This window comes from Prionailurus bengalensis, chromosome B4, assembly GCF_016509475.1.
Source record: "Prionailurus bengalensis isolate Pbe53 chromosome B4, Fcat_Pben_1.1_paternal_pri, whole genome shotgun sequence".
In the NCBI taxonomy this organism is placed as follows: Eukaryota; Metazoa; Chordata; class Mammalia; order Carnivora; family Felidae; genus Prionailurus; species Prionailurus bengalensis.
The window spans coordinates 53830733-53853218 of NC_057358.1; the positions used below are offsets into that span (position 1 = coordinate 53830733).

The 22486-nt window shown below is 34.5% G+C and overlaps 1 protein-coding gene and 1 pseudogene across 2 annotated transcripts in view; one reads left to right on the forward strand and one right to left on the reverse strand.

Annotated features, from left to right (window-relative positions):
• The window catches only part of LOC122474016 (solute carrier organic anion transporter family member 1B3-like), an 80197-nt gene that overhangs the window by 28191 nt on the left and 29520 nt on the right, over positions 1–22486 (forward strand). For both annotated transcript variants that reach the window (XM_043564951.1, XM_043564952.1), the window contains 3 exons: positions 14553–14694; positions 18209–18341; positions 21540–21661. In XM_043564951.1, coding sequence (XP_043420886.1) covers positions 14553–14694; positions 18209–18341; positions 21540–21661 — 397 coding nt within the window. The remainder of the gene's footprint in view (positions 1–14552; positions 14695–18208; positions 18342–21539; positions 21662–22486) is intronic.
• On the reverse strand, positions 15345–18118 carry LOC122473045 (annotated as a pseudogene).

The window sequence follows — 22486 nt, forward strand, 5'->3', positions numbered from 1 at the left end:
GATTATGACAGTGAATACATAAAACTGACTGAAATGAATTGAGTAAGAAAGATGGAAATGCACGGAAATAAAAATGACAATCTGTAAGGCACCTGGGTGGCTCAGCTGGTTAAGCATCTGATTCTTGATTTCAGCTCAGGTTATGATCTCATGGTTTCTAGGATTGAGCCCCAAGTTAGGCTCTGCACTGACAGCACAGAGCCAGCTTGGAATTCTCTCTCTCCCTTTTGCTCTGCCTTTCTCTCACTTACATGCTTTCTCTCTCTCAAAATAAATAAATGAACTTAAAAAATATTTTAGGGGCACCTGAGTAGCTCAGTCAGTTAAGTGGCTGACTCTTGATTTTGGCTCAGGTCATCTACTCATGGTTTGTGAGATTGAGCCCCACACTGGGCTCTGAGATGACAGCACAGAACCTGCTTGCTATTCTCTCTCTCCCCCTCTCTCTGCCTCTTCCCCACTCACATGCTCTCCCTCCCTCTGACCCTCTCTCCCTCTCTCTCTCTTCCTCTCTCTCTCAAAATAAATAAATAAATTTAAAAAGTTTTTTAAATGACAAACTGTAAAAGCTGCAAGTGGAATTAACTGTAAGATGTTTATTTAGCCAAAGTGACTGCTAATGAGAATATAGTTGCTCACAACTAGTTAGTAATAGAAAAAAAGGAAATTTCAAAAAATTAAAAAGTCTAACTATATTAAAATTATATAAAGCAATATTAAATAAAAGAAATGTAGATTTAAAAAGACAAAGACCAGGGCACCTGGGTGGCTCTCAGTCGGTTAAGCATCCAACTCGGCTCAGGTCATGATCTCATGGTCTGTGAGTTCGAGCCCCACATCGGGCTCTGTGCTGACAGCTCAGAGCCTGGAGCCAGCTTCAGATTCTGTGTCTCCCTCTCTCTCTGACCCTCCCTCATTCATGCTCTGTCTCTCTCTGTCTCAAAAATAAATAAACATGAAAAAAATTAAAAAAATAAAAATAAAAATAAGACACAGACCTTTTTTTTTTTTAAAGCATAAGGTTGATACTTAATACTGCTTAAATCTTTAGGTATGGGATGCACTGCCCAGTTTATGCATCAGACAAGTGCTTTATAATTTTTCAGTCTATAATATACATCTTTCTAACTCAGTTATAGTATATCTTATAGAGCTTGTAGGCAGGGTCTTGGCAGTCAACACTATTCCTATTCTTCTCCCACTGCCAAGAACAATTAATATAAACAGAGAGTGTGAATGGAGCAAAGTTTCAGAAACAGGTCTTATATTCATAAGTAGAGAAAAAGGATAAATCAATAAAGGGCTTCCAAATTTCATATATGTTTGGTGTACTGACAAACGTTCACAAACATTTCCATGAATTCAGGAACATAATTTCCTTTCAAACTGAGAGTACTTCTATGAAATAAGTTAAAAGTTATATTATTCTTGTATGTATGAGGCAACTGAAGTTCAGTGTAACATTTCCATCTTTGTTAGGTTATTAAGTGGGAAAAGGGGCATCTGGATCTAGACTTTGTCATTGCAAAGTAGATTTTGTTTTCTTGCATCACATGCACACCAAGTCCATGGATAGTTTTCTTCTTTTGCCAACAAGAAAACAATGCAAAGAGAAAGAGGTATAAGGAAAAAGAAGGGGGAAAACATGAGATATAGAATCCAGATATGAAATAAAATGAGGTGAAGAGAGAAAGAATGTATCTGAAGCCTAATTTTTCTGAAACACATCAGTATATTGTCCTCGAATCCTAATTGGAAATAGTGTATTAAATTTATAATATTTACATTCAATTCTAAATTAAATTAAAACTTATGGAAGTTGAGAGCTAACAACAAAGACATTCACAAAGCATCCTAACTAGAAATTCTTTTGCACAGCATGAAGATGAGAGAAAAATAAATTTATTTCACTAAAGCAAATAGCATAATAATTTTACATTATAAATATTTTTGAATTAAGATTAATTTAAAAGCTGTATACCTTGACCTTAAAAGGCAGGAAAAACATTAGATGTAGTTTTCAAGAGATAACTAAAAACAAAAAAAATCAAATAATAATTTGTAGATTTCAACCATGAAAATTTTGGTTTTCAGTAAAACATGCTAATAGTGCCTTATATCACCATATTAACATGGAAAATAAACAAGTTTTGAAACATAGGAAATCTAAGAATAAAAATGAAAACATTGAAGGATTAAATTTCAACAAAAGATTTAATGAGTGTATACAATCACCCTATTTTCCAATTTTCCACCCCTCCCCCCACCATCCCACCACCTACCTTCTCTGGATCTCTTTATAAGAATCTCCCCCTAACTTTTAGGTGACTGTGGTTAAACTAAACTCTTCTTTCTTATTCTTCAGATTAAAAGGACTATAGGTTTTCTAAAAGAGTCTTAGCTATGAAGGTACTGTGACCTTACCTCAAAGCCATAAGAATGAGAAACTAACCTTAACCATTTTCTTCTAAGTATCATCTCCCATCCAGAGTCTGACTGCTTTTGTTTGCCCTCCCCTGTGTTCCTCCAGGTGATTTTGTTTTCCCCTTTGACTTTATAATTGTTATTTGTTGGAGGATTAGTTTAGTGGGAATTTATTGAGGTCTTTTAGAAATGGAAATGGTTATACATATTTAAAAATCACCCTGGCTGCAGTGTGAAAAGAATAACAATGAGGAATGAGAAATACTGCTTAGAAAAGGTGGTAATCTGGGGAAAGATGATGGTCATTTAAGTAGAAATATAAAGTGAAGTATGTTGAAAAGAGATATTTATAAGGTTACGTTTTTAGCTTTGGAATATCGATTGGAGGTAATCAATAAGAGAGTAGCTCTGGCCTGGGCAGCAGGTTGAATGCAGTGATCCAGGAAAAGGAGGTGAAAAATGAGGAAGAAGACAGTGAGATCTGTGCATAACAATGAAGAGCCTGAATGGAGTTCAAATGTAGGCACTTTGGAAAAGCAATCTAAAATTCAGCAAAAGCAATCTTGGCTCAAGATATAGATTTGGTAATCATCATCATCTAGGTGGTAATAAAAACAATGGCAATTGTGGAGCTTTCCGAGAAAGAGTATGTGGAGTTAAAAAAAAAAAAAAGAGCCTGAAACAAAACCCTGAAAAAACAAATTGAAAAGTGAGAATAATATAGCCTGTTAAGGATACTTGAGAAGTGATGCAAAAAATAAGATTTCATTTATGCAAATGTAAACAACTCTCACTTTGTAGTGGAAAGGACAGGAATATTTTTAAAAAGGGTATGAGATTTTTTAATGGAATTGATGAAGTTTTGGGGTGATGTTGGGTGGGGTGGTCTGGAGCCCAGAGACAAGAAAGAATTCTTGAAGACATCTTTGGTGCAAAAAGGTCATTTTATTAAAACATGGGAAAAGGCCCTGTGGGCAAGAAGAGCTGTGCTGGGGTAGTGACAGGTAACTCATTATATACCCTCAGTTTGGGAGGGGGTTGGGGTAAAGTAAGTCTCTAAGATATTTTGGAAGCAAGGTTTCCAGGACCTTGAGGGGCTAGGTGTTGGTAGGAAAATGCCATTTATTACCTTTTAATAAAACATCAATCATGAGACCCTTCAGATGTATATCAGGGGGTCGTAAGTTTGGAGTATGATTGCCAGCACGTACCTTGGGACAGTAGAGATACAGGAAGTAGACTTACAAGATACTCAAGGTTGAGATAATGTTAAACTAAGATTCTCTTTTGCCCCTACCAAAGTGTCATCCTTGAAGCAGCTGAGATCCTAGAGGGAGGTCATTCTGAGGGTTTCAAGGACTTGTCATTGGGTTATAGGCAGTAAGGGAATTTAATTTTTTCATTTTTCTTAGTTTTCCACATTACTATGGCAAGCACTTAAACCCCTTTCCTTTGTTTTTGGGTGGCCAGAAGTGTCCGAGGAATATCACACACATTCCACCTGGGGGAGAGTGGTAATGTTAGCCTATGTTTTGCCCTCAGCTTGCCGCAGCGTCCCTCATCAGAATAAACATGAAAATGGATTATATAGCTATTCCCTAGTAAATCTGCAAAGGACCTCCAGACAAAACTCTCTCTTGAGCCCCAAACCTGCCAGATGTGTCTGCTTGATGTATGTTTATTTTTAGGAATCTCAAACTTGATTTGTGACTTCATTGTTTTTAACCCCAAAACCTCTCTTTTTCTCATCCCAAATAGCAATAATAGTTATTTGCTCATAACTATTGCTCATAGCATACAGTTATCCAAACTAGAAACCTAGAAAACAAGATCAGAAAACTCATTTTCTATTATTCCCACATCTTATTGAGTCTCCTCTTAAACTCCAAAGTGTCTGTGATTTTTTGTTTCCTTCTTTCCAACTCATCTTTATTTTCTGAAATCAGCTTTCAAATAAATTTGTCATAAGTCCATCTTCCACAGGGATATCAGAATTGGCCCTCTAAAATTTGATCTCCTTATGTTACATTTAAAAATACAATTTCATCTCCCAGTGTCTGCGTATTTCTAATGTTCCACCTAACAGATATTCTTTTTGTTTTTCAAATGATCTGTGTTCTTCCACTGCTCAGATTTTTCATGTGTTTCCTTTTTTGTTTTAAATGTGTTTCTTCTTCAATTTCTAAGTTACTATTATCTCTTTTAAAAAAAATTAATGTTTATGTTTGAGAAAGAGAGAGAGCATGAGCAGGGGAGGGGCAGAAAGAGAGGGAGACACAGAATCTGAAGCAGACTCCAGACTCTGAGCTGTCAGCACAGAGCTCAATGCGGGGCTTATACCCATGAACTGCGAGATCATCACCTGAGCTGAAGTCCTACATTTAACTGACTGAATGACCCAGGCACTCCAGTTTCTATTATCTCTTAAAGACTTAGTTCACATGTCACCACACCTATAGAAACTTTAACCATTATAGACAGAATTAATCATCTTTTCTATGTATTCATAACATTATAAATTTATAGTACTCATTACATTATTATGCTGGAATTATTTATTGTTTTTGCCCCAGGAAATTACTAGTTCATTTGGGACATTGATTTCATCTAGTTTTTTCTGCCCTTCTTACTCTGCACCTGTCTCAACTCCAAGATGTAGCAGAGTAATTGCTGTATTGGAGTTGCTCAATAAATGCTGAGTAAATGAATTGAGGTTCAGATGAGTTAGCAGAGTTAATCTTGGCTGTACTTGTAACCAATTGGAAACTTGGAACTGTCTTCACGCTTCAGTTCCAGAACTCTTGCCAAAAAGCTAAAGGACTGACTTGCCATGATTGCAGGTAAATATCAACTTGATCTCTTATCTGCATGCCAGTTGTCTCTATCTGTGATACTTTAAACTCTATTTGATAATTGTGAACATTTATATCTCTATTTTGAAATCTTTCAATCTTAAATTCTCTACCTAATGGCACAGGTGTTTACATGTTTTTCACTCAAGATTTCAGCTTTCTTATTCCTTTTGATTTTTTTTTAAGTTCTAAGAAAATCATCGTGTCATTCTTTCTCTGAACCTCAGTTCTGTGTTAGGAATAGGGTTAAAAATGCCCATCTTATAGGGTTATAGATTAAAAGAAAACCCAATTTGGGGCAACTGGGTGGCTCAGTCAGTTAAATGTCCAATTTTGGCTCAGGTCATCATCTCACCATTCATGAGTTCAAGCCCTGTATCAAGCTCTGTGCAAACAGCTCAAAGCCTGAAGCCTGCTTCGGATTTTGTGTCTCCCTGTCTCTCTGCCCCTCCCCTGCTTATGCTCTCTCGCTCTCTCTCGCTCTCACTCTGTCAAAAATAAATAAACATTAAAAAAAATTTTAAAGCTCATTTATAAATCTATCTATATTAATTCATTTCATATCCTTCTAAAATCCCAGCTCGTTGGAGAGATTCTATGATGGCTATGTATTTCCATCTATTACTTTTTTCTTATTTGTAAAAGGAATTTAGAATTATACTGTGAGATTTTTACTTTTTTAGGTCCCTCTCTTATCTTGAGCTAATTTTCCTTTTAAGATTGGAGACATGGACTATACAAAAGTTTTGTCTGAACTTTTAGAAATTCCTTCTTCTACAGGACAGAGTTTGTATTTAGTTATACTTACATATGCTTTAATGATATGTTCCATTACTTTTCTGAAATTTTCTTCTTTGATTTCACAAATGAGAGCTTGATGGTCAGTATTTAAATGAGAGTTCACTTTTGTATTTCTTAAATAGTCAATAAATCATATTGTCAATATGCTCATTATTGATTCTGCAATGCCTATAATAGTGCATGGCATAAAACTGTATTTAGCTAAATGATCATAAATCCTGTTTTGGTCTAAATGAACTTAAACCTAAAAACTGGTTGATGGTAGTTCGCAATGGTAATAAAAACACACTTGTGAGTGCTTTCTGTGTGGCTAGCACTTTCTGCAAGTCAAAAATTTTATGTATGTTTTTTTCAATTAATCCTCATTGTTTATTATAATAAACATGTTGTAATAATTGCCATCTAAGAACTGAGGAAACCAAGAAATGAGAGGTTTCACTACATGTTGACTGTGTACCAGATTTATAATCTGAATTGGAGGAATAATAATTTTTTCAACAACCCAAAAACATTTATTGAGTATTTGCTCATTATGTGTCAGGCATCTGAGTTTGATGGAGAGCCTCATGACATTTTTTCTATTTATTCATTAGAAGAGAGCTCTAACTTGAAGCCTTCCAGTTCTTCATAGCAGGCTAAGAATAATAAGGCAGAAGCCACCTCTTCCTCCCTCCAATTTTAATAAATAGTCTAAAAGGTATTAAAAGCAACTCATAACTGTGTTAGAAAACAAGAGATATATTCTGTAAATCAGAAACCATGAGGGTTTTCTGAAAGATAATTAGTAAAAAGAATTAGAAAAAAATCCTAGTCTAAGACTTGTGCAGGAGAAGAAAACTGAAAAGCATGGAAGTGGCTCCAAGGGTGCTTCAAGCCACAACACACTGGTGAGAGGTCCCAGGGAAAACTGACAGGTGGTTAGTTAGGGTATCCCACTCAATACATTAAAACATACATCTTTCCTTGTTTAACATGCCTCTCTTCATCATCAACATACCCCCACTTAGTAGGTTGCACATTTTAACTTTGGGTAATACAGACCTTTTAACAATATCACATCTTCCAGTCTGCTAGCACAGATGTCCCATTTATTTGATCTTTGATTTCTTTAGCAATGTTTTGTAGTTGTCAGTGTACAAGGCTTTCACCATCTTTGTTGAAGTGTATTCTTAAATATTTTATTACTTTGATGCTATCATAAATGGTATTCTTTTCTCAATTTTCTCTTCAGATTGATTATTTTCAGTGTATAGAAACACACCTGATTTTTGAGTGTTAATTTTTTATCCTGTATCTTTGTTGTACTTGCTTATTAGTGCTAATAGTTTTTTGTGTGTAGAATCTTTATAGATTCTTACATATAAGATCATGTCATCTGTGAGCAAATAGTAGTAACAGTATAAATTACATAAATTATAAATAAGTAGGAAGTATAATTATAAATAAATAATATAGTAAAAATATGATTTTACTTCTTCTCCAGTTTATATGCCTTTAATTTTTTTTTCTTGTCTGATTGGTCTGGCTAGACTTTCCAGTATGGCATTGAATAGTAGTGGGTAGAGTTGGCATTCTTGCCTTGTACCTAATCTCAGAGGAAAAGTTTTCAATATTTCCCCATTGAGTCTGTTAGATATGGGCTTTTTATATACAGCCTTCATTCTGTTGAGTTAGTTTGCTTCTATTCCTAGTTTGTTGAGTGCTTTTATCATAAGAGTGTTGAATTTTGTGAAATGCTTTTTCTGTATCTATTGAGATGATTGTGGTTTTATTCTTCATTTTGTTAATGTGATGTATTACATTGATTGATTTTCATATGTTGAGTCAGACTTGCATTCTAATTGTAAATTCCACTTGTTTATGATGTATGATCCTCTTAATGTGCTGTTGGACACTGTTTACTAGTATTTTGTTGAGAATTTTTATATCAATATTCTTCAGGGATATTGGTCTGTAGTTTTCTTTCCTTGTGATGTCTTTGTCTGACATTGATATCAGGTAATGTGGCCTCATTTAATGAATTTGTGCCCTCTTCAATTCTTTGGAAGAATCTGAGAAGGATTACCATTAATTCTTTAAATGTTTGGTAGAATTCTCCAGTGAAACTGTCCTGGGCTTTCTATGTTGGGAGGTTTTTAATTACAGCTTCAGTCTCATCACTAGACATAGGTCTGTTAAAGATTTTTTTATTTCTTCATTATTCAATCCTGGTAACTTGTTTCTCTAATAACTTATCCATTTCTTCTAGGCTACCCAATTTGTTGGCATATAACTGTTCATAACAGTGTCTTATAATTTATTTTATTCCTGTGATACTATTTGTAATGTCTTCTCTTTAATTTCTAATTTTAGTTATTTGAGCCTCCTCTTTTTTTTTCAGTTAATCTAAGAGTTTGTCAATTTTGGTGATTTCTTCAGAATCCAACTCGTAGTTCCATTGATTTTTTCTATTGTTTTTCTATTCCTTTTTTCATTTACCTTTCCTCTAATCCTTATTATTTACTTATTTTTGATAACTTTGGGCTTACTTCTTTTTCTAGACCGTTGAGGTATAAGTATAGGTTGTTGATTTGAGATCTTTCTGTTTTTTTAATGTTATCTTTTATCACTATATACTTATATTTTAGCAGTGCTTTTACTACATCCCATATGTTTTGGTATGTTGTGTTTTCATTTTCATTTGTCTCCAGATTTTTTCTAAATTCTCTAGTGATTTCTTCTTTGATCTGTTGGTGATGTTGTTTAATTTCTGCATATTTATGGATTTTCCTGGTTTCCTTCTGCTATTATTTTTTAATGTCACTCCATGCAGTCAGTGAGAATACATTGTATGATTTCAATTTTATTAAATTTGTTAAGACTGCTTCATTACCTAACATATGGTCTGTCTTGAAAAATGTTTCATGTACACTTGAGGAGAATGTATATTCTGACAGATGGAGTGTTCTATAAATGTCTGGGTGCAATTGAGTCTAATTGGCTTATGGTGTTGTTCACGTCTTCTGTTTCCCTGTTGGTTTTTGTCTGGTTGTACTATTGAAAGTGGGGTATTGAATCTCTTATTCTTAATATGTTTCTGTTTCTACTATTAGTTCTGTCAGTGTTTATGTATTTGAGTGCCCTGTTAGACACATATTTATAATTGTTATATCTTCCTGATGATTGACCCTTTTCTCATTATATTGTCCTTCTTTGTCTCTTGCAATACTTTTTGGCTTAAAGACTATTTTGTCTGCTAAAAGTATGGTCATCCCTGTTTTCTTTAGGTTTTGTTTGCATAAAATATTGTTTCTCACCTGTGGGGGTAACTATAACCAAAAAATCATAGACTGGGTGGCTTAAATAATAATAACTTATTTCTCCTAGTTTTGGAGGTTGGGAAATCCGAGACTGAGGTATTAGCAGATTAGGTTACTGGAGATGGCTTTTTACTGATTCACAGATGGCTGTTTTCTCATTGTGTCTTCATATCATGGAAAAAGGGCATGAGAGTCCCCCTGGGGTCTCTTTTTTAAGGACAGTAATCCTATTCATGGGGGCTCTGTCCTTATGACATAATAACCTCCCAAAGGCCACACTTCTTTATACCATCACTTTGGAGATTAGATTTTCAATATGAATTTTCAAGGGACAGAAACATCCAGGTTATTACATACCCTTTCATTTTTAGCCTTTGGTATCCTGGATTGAAAGTGAATCTCTTATAGACAGTATATGGTTGAATCTTATTTTTTAAAGAAATTCAGACAATCTATGTCTTTTAATTGATGCACTTAATCAAGTTACATTTAAAGTAATTGTGGATAGAAAAGAACTATTGCCATTTTGTCAATTGTTTTTCTTCCTTTCTTAAATTTTTTGTTCTCATTTCCTCTCTTGCTAATTTTCTTTCTTTTTCTTTCTTTCTTTCTTTCTTTCTTTCTTTCTTTCTTTCTTTCTTTGTAATGATATGTTTTGATTCTCTTCTCATTTCCCTTTATGTATATTCTATAGACATGTTCTTTGTGGGTAGCATTGCAACTACATAAAACAAGTTAAAGTTATAACCATCTATTTTATTTTTTTAAATTCTTTTTTACATTTACTTATTTTTGAGAGACAGTGAGGCAGAGCATGAGCAGAGGAAGGACAGAGAGGGAAGAAGACACAGAATCTGAAGCAGGCTCCAGGCTCTGAGCAATCATTCAGGACAGAGCCCAATGTGGGCTCGAGCCATGAGATCGTGACCTGAGCCAAAGTCAGACACTTAACCAACTGAGCCACCCAGGCACCCCATTTTTAAATTTTTTTTAATGTTTATTCATTTTCGAGAGACAGAGACAGAGCATGAATGGGGGAGGGGCAGGGAGAGAGGGAGACAGAATCCAAAGCAGGCTCCAGGCTCTGAGCTATCAGCGCAGAGCCTGATGCAGGGCTCAAACTTGCAGATGGCAAGATCATGACCTGAGCTGAAGTTGGTCGCTTAACCGACTGAGTCACCCAGTTCTCTATTTTAAACTGAGAACAACTGAACTTCAACTGTATATGAAAATTATACTTTTATGTATTTGCCTCCATCCCACTTTGTTGTTAATGACACAATTATCCTTTTTATATTGCATGTCCATTAACATAAATTTACATTGACTCTTTATGCTTTTAAAAATCTAAATTAGATTTATAAGTGATTTACTCACCTACATTACAATAATACAGGAATTTATATTTCCTTTACTAGGGAATTTTTCATTTGATATCGTTTTGTGTTGCTATTCATCACCCATTCACTTCAACTTGTAGAACCTTCAGTGTTTCTTGTAGGGCAGATCCAGTGTGATGAATTCCCTCAGCTTTGAATTATCTGGGTAAGTCTTGATTTCTCCTTGCTCTTAAAGGACAATTTCGCCAGATATAGTATTCTTGGTTGGCAGTCTTTTATTTTCAATATTTTGAATATTATATTATATTCCTTTCTAGCCTGAAATGTTGTTTTGCTGAAAAATCTGACAATAATCTAATGGAAATTGCCTTGTGTGTGATGAGTTACTTTTCTCCTATTGCTTTCAAGATTTTCTTTTTGTCTGTGACTTTTGACAATTTGATTGTGATGTGTCTTGGTGTAGGTCTCATTATATTTTATCCTAGATGAGCTTCTTTAAATTCCTAAAATTTCTTCACTCAGATTAGGAAAATTTGGGTCCATTGTCGTCAAATAATTTTTCTGCCTCTTTCTCTTTCTTCTTCTGGCGTTCTCATAATGCATATACTGTTCTGCTTCAAGATGGTGTACCATAGGTCTTTTATATTCTTCATTTTTATTAATTTTTCCCCCTTGGGTCAGTCTTTGAATTTGTTGATTCTTTTCTGTTTAATTTTGAATCTCTCTAGTGAAGTTTCCATTCAGGCAATATCTTCTTCAGTTCCAGAACTTCTCTTAGGTTCTTCTTCCTAGTTTCTATTTCTTCATTAATAATTTCACTTTGCTTACGCATTGTTTTTCTGATTTCATTTAGAGGTATATTTATTTATTCTGTATTTTAATCCATTGAATATCCCTTTGATGGTAAATTTGAATTCATTTTCTGGCAATTCATATATCTCCATTTCTTTAGGGACAATTTCTGGAGATTTAATTTCTTCTTTTAAATGTGTTGTGGTCCCCTGTTTCTTTATATGTCTTATTATTTCTTGTTGGAATTTTGGCATTTGAAGAATCAGCCAATTCTCTGTGGTTTTGTACAGGGATAAGTTTCACTACTTAGCCAGACTAGAGATTCTCTAGACCTCTCAACTTTTTTCTGGGTGTGTTTCCTCCCTGGGCTATTTGAAGAAGTTTGCTGGTGCCTACTTAGAAGTTCTTCCTGGTGTCTGAGATACTGCAGCCTCCCTGTGTTAGTAAACTACAGTACTGGTTCTCCACCTAGTGTCTATCCATGGTACTACATGATTCTGGTGCATGGTTTATTGTCTTTGTTCCCAGAGCCTCAAATCTGGCCATCTACTCTTGTCAGTACTTGGATACAAACTGGTCCCTCATGCAGCCCCCTTACAAGTCAGCACATTGGATATAAGTTCTACTGATTTAAGTCCCCATAGAGAATATAGGATTTGGGGGTTTTGTCCCAAATGGCAAGAAAGTTGACAGTGTCAGATTTTCCTACTGGGCTTGCATGGTTGGCTTCACACTCTCTAGGATGCAAAAATGTTTTAAGTGGTTTCTGGATTTCTCATAGAGGTATTTGTTCAGTTGTTGTTGTTAAATCTATGTATCCATGGGGGAAGGTGGGTTGGGGGCTCCTATTCTGTCATCTTGCTGACATCATTCCCATCTACATTTCTTAATTTCTGATGTCAGTAACATGATTATTTTTGAGAAATGATTAGAACCTGAAAATTTTAATTTCTCTTTTATAATGTAAAGACAGTAAATAATTCTACAAGAATTCCTAATTGGCGTTCCTTGAAGAAAATATTCATACAATTTTTTTCTAATCCTGCTGGACAAATTTAATATCTTTGTCCTGTGAGTCTTGTTGTTCCCTTCACCAATTTAGTAAAATTGATTTTGATATAATTCCACCTTTTATGTTTCACTCTTGGATGACTTCCTATATCTTATATAAGAACGCTTAATTATTTCTAATAAGTGGTAACATTTACAACTTTTCTCAAGTCTTTTCAACTTCATCAAAATTCCATATGCAGAATGAAAGTACACACATCTTTCCAGCCATGGAACGGCTGTATTGGGCCTTTTATCTCTTTTTCTAAGCATGACCTCATGCAAGACACATACTAGGTTATAGTTAGACAAAAGATCAACACAGTTTCATTGAGCAAAACCCTCAAGGATCTGAGGGAGTGAGTGATAGGGACATAACTATGGGGAAGAGTTTTCCTTGTAGGAATAAAAGCAAGAACAAATAACCTGAGGCAAAATAATAAGCCTGGAATGCTCAAGGTACAAGAAGAAGACTAGTGTGGATGGAGAGGAATGAGTAAGAAGTAGAGTAACAGAAGATGAGATCAGAAGAGTAAGAGGGAATACTTGTGGGGAACAGATAGTTGGGGTGGGGAGGACAGATCATTTAGGGTCTTGTAGGCCATCGGAAAAACTAGATATTACTAAGAGTGAGATGGGAAAACAGGGAGCAATGGCATGATCCAATTTTTATTTTGAAAGAATTTTTGTAGTTACTGTGTTGAGAGGGAGGATGAGAGCAGAAGCAGAAAGATCTAATAGGCTGAACATGATGGTGGCTACCCGCAGTGGTGTAGAAGGCAATGAGAAAGACCTGTCTGAATCAGCTTGGGTTACTATAAAGAATATACCACAGACAAGGTGGCTTAAACAACAGAAAATATTTCTCATAGTTCTGGGGGCTGAAAGTCTTAAGATCTGGATACCAGCATTGTTGGGTTCTGGTGGGAACACTCTTCCTCATTTTCAGATAGTACCTTCTTGTGTCCTCACAGAGCAGAAAGAGAAAGTAAGCTCATATAAGGACACTAATCCTATCATGAGGGCTCTATCTTTATGACTTAATTCCCAAAGAACCCATCTCCAAATATTATCACATTAGGGTTTAGGATTTTAGCATATGAATTTGGTGGTGACACAAACATCCAGTCAATAACAAAATAATATTTTAATGCTAGATTTAAAAGGAATTTGCTTATGGGTAAATCAACAAATTTTGTTAAAATTAATTTGAAAATAAAACACCTATAACCACTAGAGTTAAAGTATTTTTTTAGAACATTGAATACTTTGTTGTTTTCATTTTAATTCGTTCTCCAATAATAGTGATGATTTATAAATTAAAAAAAAGTTCCATTTCTAGCTGAATTCCTGGAAATGCCACCTTTGAGAATGTCTAGCCACTTCCCTCTCAGTTAGTCTATACTGTTCATGAAGGAATAAAGAATAGCTTACCACCATGGCCATCTCAGACATCATCTAGAAATCTTTAATAATATTAAATAAAAAATAACAGCCTTGACTGTCCTGCTCTAATTACCTGATGTTGTAACCAAATTAGAAAATGATGCTTTAGGGGCGCCTGGGTGGCGCAGTCGGTTAAGCGTCCGACTTCAGCCAGGTCACGATCTCGCGGTCCGTGAGTTCGAGCCCCACAGTCAGGCTCTGGGCTGATGGCTCAGAGCCTGGAGCCTGTTTCAGATTCTGTGTCTCCCTCTCTCTCTGCCCCTCCCCCGTTCATGCTCTGTCTCTCTCTGTCCCAAAAATAAATAAACGTTGAAAAAAAAATTAAAAAAACAAAAAAGAAAATGATGCTTTATCAATGTAGCGATGGTAATGTTAAAGGACTAGGTAATGTTAAAGTACCAATTGGTATAGAGGAAAGGTGGGTATGCTTTTTATGATAAAAATAATGTTTTTAAGTAAATAAGATAAGCCATTTTTAATTCTATGCATATATAAGCATTATAGTCTTTTTATTAATCATTTTAACTTATCTTTCTGCTTTTTCATAGATGTTCTTAGTAGCCCTGTCACTCAGCTTTATGTGTAAGGCACTCGGTGGAGTTGTTATGAAAAGTTCCATCACTCAGATAGAAAAGAGATTTGACATATCATCTTCTGTTTCTGGCTTAATTGATGGAGGCTTTGAAATGGGTAATTTTTATTTCTATTTTTATTATTACTTAGTAACCAGATTTGTTGAGGTAAAACTGTTCATAAAAGCTCTACACCATTGATTCTTAGGAGTAAATTCTATCCCCCACCCCAGGGGCAATTTGATGATATCTGATGTCACTTTTGGTTGTCATAACTGGGGGGAGGGAGATTGTTATAGACACCTAGTAGTAGAGGGTAAGAGTGCCACTAAAAATCCTACAATGCACAGGACAATCCCCACAAAAAAGAATTAATCTAACTTAGAATGTCAATAATGTAGAGGTTGAGAAATGCTGATTTATACAAACTCATTGCTTGCAGCTAATACTTTTTAGGGCTGTACCTCTCCTCTCTCAAGGTGCCCTAGTGAAAAAAAATTTTTTTTTAAAGTTTGGAGAGAGGATTATGATTCTGATGATTTAAGGAAGGAGGAACAGCTTTGGAGCAACCTCTGTTCTACTGTTTGACTGGGTATAAGATTTGGGGTGAAAGGTTTTTTTTATAGAACATTGAATGTATTGCTTTGTTTTCTTTAATTCAGATATCTCTAATAACAGTGAGGTTTTATATTATTACTGGACAATATTTTCTCTTACTTTATGAATTCATAGCTTATTACCTTTGCCTTCCCCCCTTCAGAATTTTTTTCATTTTAAATAATATCCAAGCTTATTGAACAAATATTAAAAAGTATTATAAAATGTTTAACTTTCATCAGCTTCAAGGTTTATGTTGCTCTCGAATTTTGCATGTAATTGAATCTGCTAACACCCACTGAATTAATTCCATTCTGGATTTTAAGGCATTAGTTTACTTTTGCAAATTTTTCTTTGCTTCTCCTAACATGTCCTGTGTTTCTTCTTGAGGATGACTGGTGAAATATCACCGATTTGATAAGATATGATTAAGTGGTCATCACCTTGTAAGCGTCATGTCCTCACAACAACTTGTAAATTTTACAGTTGTATCTTTTTCACATCTTATTTCTTCCTTCAGCTCTGTGGTTCTACTTGCATTCTGTGCATGTTTGCTGATCTTTTTATTGGTCTTCAAAAGTAACATTGACATCTTCTGCATCCCCCTTCTTCGTGGTGGCCACCGTTTTGGTCCCTTTTTAGACTTAATGATTTGAGGGGACTCAAAAATTATGTATGCTGTATTAATTACAAATATTTTCTGTAAGTTTGCTGTGTATCTTTTAAGTTAAAGTGTATTTAGCTATTGAATATTTTAAAAAATAATTGTATAAAGAAAGACCCATCTATATTTTTATTATGAATTCCACTTTTTCATGATTAAGAGGTTATCGACACCTTGCATCCTTCACTCTTCACCTCTGAGATTTAATGAAACCATCTAGAATTTTAGTTTTGGATTATTATTAACTTTAAATTGTAATTTTCTGTGTGTCTCTTTTTATTGAGGAATGGATTCTTAATATTTTTGTTAAACTTCGTAGCTATTTGACAGCAATTATGTGGGCATGGTTTTAGGTTTTCCTGGTTTCTTTGCTTACCACTGTTACTTGAATCTTATCACTTCAAATCTCATCTTTAGTTTTTCTGGAGTAGATCTTTAAGTTGTTATATTTTCCCAGAAATAATTGAACACATAACATATTTCCCAAGCTCTTGCTTGTTGGAAAATATATTTACCACTGTATTCAAGTAATAATTTGTGTATGGAATTAAAATTTCAAAATATTTTCCTTGGTACATTTAAAATATTTACCTCCTGCCTTTTAATACCCAATATTACATATAAGACATCATTATAAATATCATTGTCATGCACTGATGAGTACCTCCTCTTTATCTCTGAATTTCAGAAATTTTACTAACATATATCAGGGCTTTTTTTTTATATATATATATTACTTCTGGAGAAATGTATCTGAGGGGTTAACTTTAACTGAAGGTTTCCCTTTAACTCAGGGAATTTATTTTCTATTTTTAGATGTGTATCTTTCTCTCTATTATTTATTTTCTTCTGGAACATATATAAGACAAATATTAAATTTCCTCACAGTTTGGTTCCTTTAACTTTTTCTGTCTAAAATTATCTTTGTTTGGAACACCTGGGTGGCTCATTCAGTTAAGCGACCGACTTTAGCATAGGTCATGATATTGCGGTTCATAGGTTGGAGCCCCCATGTCAGGGTCTGCGTTGAGAGCTCAGAGCCTGGAGCCTGCTTTGGTTTCTGTCTCTCTCTCTGTTCATCCCCCACTTGCTCGCGCTTTCTCTCTCTCTCTCTTTCAAAAATAAATAAACATTAAAATTCTACTTTCATTGACTTTATTTTCCATCAATCTCTGATACTGTCTTCTATCTTATTAGCTCCCAATATGTACATTTCTCTATACTATTTAAAAATTTTTTTAATGTTTATTTTTTTGAGGGGGGAGGGGCAGAGAGAGAGAGAGAGAATCTGAAGCAGGCTCTAGGCTCTGAGCTGTCAGCACAGAGCCCGACTTGGGGCTCAGACTCACTAGCCGTGAGATCATTACCTGAGCTGAAGTTGGACACTTAACCAATGTAGTTACCCAGACATCCCTTACTATTTTTGATTTACAAAAATTCTTATTATTCTCTATTTTTAGTCTTCCAGTTCTTATTTTATGGATGCACCATACCATAGTACCTCTAGAGATACTAACTGGATTTTTTCAGTTCCTCCTCTTTTTAGTTTCCTTATTTAACTGTTTCTCCATAAGTTACTTTATCTACCAGTTCATTTTGGCACTTTTATTGAATTTTTTTTCCCTATCAACTGCTTTAGTAATTCTTGATTTGTGTCTATTTGCTGTTATACATGTAGCTCCAGATGGATTAGGTTGGTCATGACTTCCTCTACTTGGAATACTCTTCTTCCCCTTTTTTAATCTAAATAATTTATACTAGACATTAAACTTCAAATGGCCTCTCCTCCAGGAAACTTTCTTGTAACCCCTACTTAATTTAAGCTCTTCTTTTCTGTGATCTAATACCACCTCTGTTCATCTATTTATTTTTATCACTGGTATATATGTTCCTGGAGGACAAATACTATTGTTTATTCCTTTTTTTTTTAATTTCTAGCTCTTAACACTATGGCAGGTACTTAATAGGAATTTAAAAAATGATAGGAGTGAATCAATAAATCCCTGAATGAACACCTTTCTCTCAGGTCAGGAAGATTTTCTGCATTTTTTTTCCAGCCAAAAACAATTCAAACCAATCTAAATTCTTCAGTAAAATTTTGTGTCACTAATATTACCTGGTCATTCAAGTGCTTTCTTTCCTATCTAAAACTCATTCTTCTTATTATTAATAACATATAATTTTACAGTGAGTGATTTAATGTAAGTAGGTTTCACCTTCTCAATTGAATTACATGACCTTTGGGGGAAGGTACTATGTCTTATGCTTTACTTGTATTCATTCTGGGGCTTTCCATTCTACTGGACACACAATTGGACTGTCAATGTTTGCTATGATTAATCATGTCAAAATAATTTTATTCTCTTTCTAGGAAATTTGTTTGTGATTGTATTTGTGAGTTACTTTGGATCCAAACTACACAGACCAAAGATAATTGGAATTGGTTGCTTCATTATGGGAACTGGAAGTATTTTGACTGCTTTACCACATTTTTTTATGGGCTAGTAAGTGTTAAACAGTTCTGTCCTTAATTATCATTTAACTATAAATTAATGGTAGAATTTCATCTTTTTTTCATTTTAAACAAGCAGTCATCTTTTAAGAGGAATACCCAGTAAGCATGTGTAGAAATGAAGTATATTTTGTGTAAGTAACTTACTGCTTTATCAGCCATGGCTTTCATTGACTTTCAGATATGAATAGCACTAAGGAAAGTATACATTTTCATAGGGAGTAAATGAACTTTTTATGGCCTTTTGATATGACATACACTGCATGTATTTGCTTACAAGTTTTTTTTTAATGCTCAATAAGAGTTTATCACCTAACCCACTACCATATCCATTGAGAGTATTCTTCTTAAGGTCATTGTATCATTATGATTAGAGTCAAATACTAATGACAGCAAACCTAAAATAGTGATGGCTTAAATAAGATAGAAACTTATTTTCCACATAAAAAAATTAATGTAGCCAGACTAGGCATAATAGATTCATGCTTCTTTTTTATCATATTTCTCTGCCTTTTTAAAAAAATGTTTATTTATTTTGAGAGAGGGAGAAAGACAGCACGAGTGGGTGGGGGCAGAGAGAGAGGGAAAGAGAGAATCCAAAGCAGACTCCGTGCTGTCAGCATAGAGCCTGATGCAGGACTTGATCTCATGAACCATGAGATCTGACCTGAGCCAAAATCAAGAGTCAGACACTTAACCAACTGAGGCACCCAGGTGCCCCAATATTTCTCTGCCTTGCATGGCGTTAACCTCATGCTCCAAACTGGCAATGTTGTTCCAAGCAACAAGATAAAAGAATGGAAGAAGAACCAGAAGAAACAGTGCATGCTGGCTGGGGCTTAAGAAATATTTTCAGAACTATAACACTTCTCCTAACTTCACATTGGGCAGAACTTTGTTACATTTCACATCCAGATATAAAGACGTTGGAAAAAGTACACTTTATTCCAGGCTACCATGCTCCTAGCTAAAAATCCCACCTACTATTACAATGGAAAGAGAGAAGAATAGATATTGAGAGTTAATGAACAATTTCTGCTAAAGATATTACTTATTCATTGTCAACACAAACAGTCTGTCTTTTGGCATACTAATTCCTTTCCCCACCTTTATTTGACTGTCATAAGAATTTTCTTCTTCCTGGTACTGCTGCTTCTTATTTTCATTATATTTCTGTTTCTTGATTTATTTTCTATATATGTGGTTTCTTCATCATGCCCATACTTCTGTTGCTGACACCATAATGTCAGTATCCCCTAACCTCCCTTTTCAGTCTTCTTCATTTTTCATTCTGGATTTTTTGTATGAAGTGTGTGTATTATACGTATCAATCACATATATACATTAATTTTTTCTTACACTTAGTCTCTATATAGTCAACCACTTCATGGGTATCTCCAGCCTAACATCCGATAAGAATTTCCCATTCATATATTCAAAACTAAATTCATCCTTGTGTCAAAACCAGTTCAGATTTTCCACATTCACTCTCTCAATAATGATTAATTTAACCACAGTGGAACTCAAACCAAAGTCAAGGGGCCCATTCTAGATTCTCTATTTTGACACAGATGACAAGTGGCCACCAAATCTTCCTTATTCTACTTCCAATGTGTCAGATTGTCTCCTTTCATCCCTATTTTTCCTAACCTAACTTAAGCTTCCCACATCTCGGGCCTAGAGTTTTTGCCTTCAGTCTCAACTCCATTATAACTCATATTCCATACTATTCATTTTCAAACGCAAATCTAATTATTTTATTCCTGCTTAAAATTCCCAATTTCCTATAGCAGTGTTTTTCAAGCTTCAGATTCTGACCCACTAGGGGACCAATTCAGATTATTGAAACCAACAACTTTTGAGAGGATAGGATAGAATAAAATAGAAGAATATACAGTATGAGAGCAAATATTATTCTATGAAACTTTTATTTTGATTGTATATCTATATATATATATATAGATATAGATATAGATATATATTTGTGTGTATGTGTGTGCACGCACGCATATGTATATGTTGTTGTGATGCAAAATGTGTTTCTTACTGTTGGTCATAGTTGAAAATGTTGAATGCCTCTTGCCTATGGATTAATATCCAAACTCATTTACATATAACCTGACTATCTTTCTAGCTTCATGTTACACTGCTCCCCAGAGTGGAGAATCATACTCAAGGCTTGTGGTGTGCCATGCATGATAATGTTATATCTTTGTGCATGGTGTTTCTATAGCCTTGCATAATCTTCCTTCTTTGTCTAACTGTTGAGCTCCTATCCTTTTTTAAGGTTTATCTTGCATGTCCTCTTCATTGTGAATTCTTCTTTAGTTTACCACCTTCCCCACCTCAGAGGAAAGCTGATCATCCCCTTTTCCTTTATGACAACTCAGGACCTATTATATTAAAATTATCATGTCTTTTATTGTATATGTTTATCTAATAGAGAATAAAATGCCCTTGGTACAAAAGCTGTGTGTTTTATTTCTAGTTCCCTGGAGCTGAGCATAAAGCCCGGCCTGCAGTAGGCTGCCCTTGGAGCTCACAGGACACCTCAGTATTTTTGGATCAACACTGTCCCTATGCTAGCTCCATCTCTGTTGTTCTTATTAAGTTCTTCCTCACTCAATTGAAATAGACTAGAATTTTTTAAAACTAAGTTTTGTAGTCAGACATTTGAGTGTGTGGGGGGTATGAATATCTGTGACAGAAGATCAGACAGGTATTGATAAAATATATAGATGAACTGGTATGCATTATAGATTGACTTGTAAAACACTAAAGTTTATTAAATGTTATCAGAAAGTTTATCAGGAGGTTTAGATTGGGACCACTTGAGGATAATTCAAATGGGTGGATAGGTATAGTTAGCAGGGGATTTTTTTGTTTTGTTTTTTAACAAAGCATGAAACCAAGATATTGTACCTCTTGAACAGAATACAAGCACTCCTAGAATGATAATCCTCCTTTCCTGGGGAGTATTGAATAATATTTCTTAGCGGGCATTCCCATTCATTTGTACCCATTTCTTCCCCTAAAATACAAGCTGGGAAATTCACAAAAGGGATTCTGATAACTTAGAGAAAAAAAAAAAAACCAGTGCAAATAAAGTGGGAAAATTTATCTGTATTTCTGGGAAAGTGAAACTATTCAGTAGATAAGCAAAGCTTTAAATCTGGTGACATTCTTACAGTTACAGGTATTCTAAAGAAAGTCTTGTCAATCCATCAGAAAATTTAACAACAAGCTTTTCAACCTGTTCAATTAGTGAAAATTTGTTACTCAATAGTACATCACCTAAGATAGTAGAAAAAGGTAAGAATTGATAATGTCACTAATTCTATAACTGGTCAATTTAATTATATCTGTGAAAATTATTATGAGATTTATTAGCAAAAGTGGTTAAAAATAGTAAAAGTATTTGCATTATTATGTATATATGACAAAACCATGTTAATATATGTTATATATAAGAAGCTTTTAGAAGTAATAAGAAAAGAAGAATATTTTGGGGCATGTGGGTGACAGTTGGGCCTCTGACTTCGGCTCAGGTCATGATCTTGCAGTCTGTGAGTTCGAGCCCTACGTCGGGCTCTGTGCTGACAGCTCAGAGCTTGGAGCCTGCTTCAGATTCTGTGTCTCCTTCTCTTTCTGCCCCTCTGCCTCTCATGCTCTGTCTCTGTCTCTTTCTCTCACTCAAAAATAAAAAACATTAAAAAATTTTAAAAAAAGAATATTTCAGTAGGAAATTGGCAAAGAATATATACATTTAAATTAGGAAAGTGGCATAAATATGGTAAAAATGCAACTTTACTCCTTAGGAGAAACACAATTATTACATCAATTAAAGATTATTTTTACCTATTAAGACACAAATTGTAAATTATAGTTATAATTTTTTTTGCCTATTGGGTGTTTCTACTTATTAGGGAAACATTTCAAAAAATATTTTTCTACCTGTTTTTATTAAAAATAAAAAGAAATGATATAGAGGGAAAAACATTTATGTATTGCTGGGAGTATATAAATTTCTAGATTTTTGAAAGTTAATTTTCAATATAGTAAAGAACATACATGCTTAAATCAGCAATTCTACTTTTACTGACTTATCTTAAAGAAATAATCTGGAATGTGACCGGA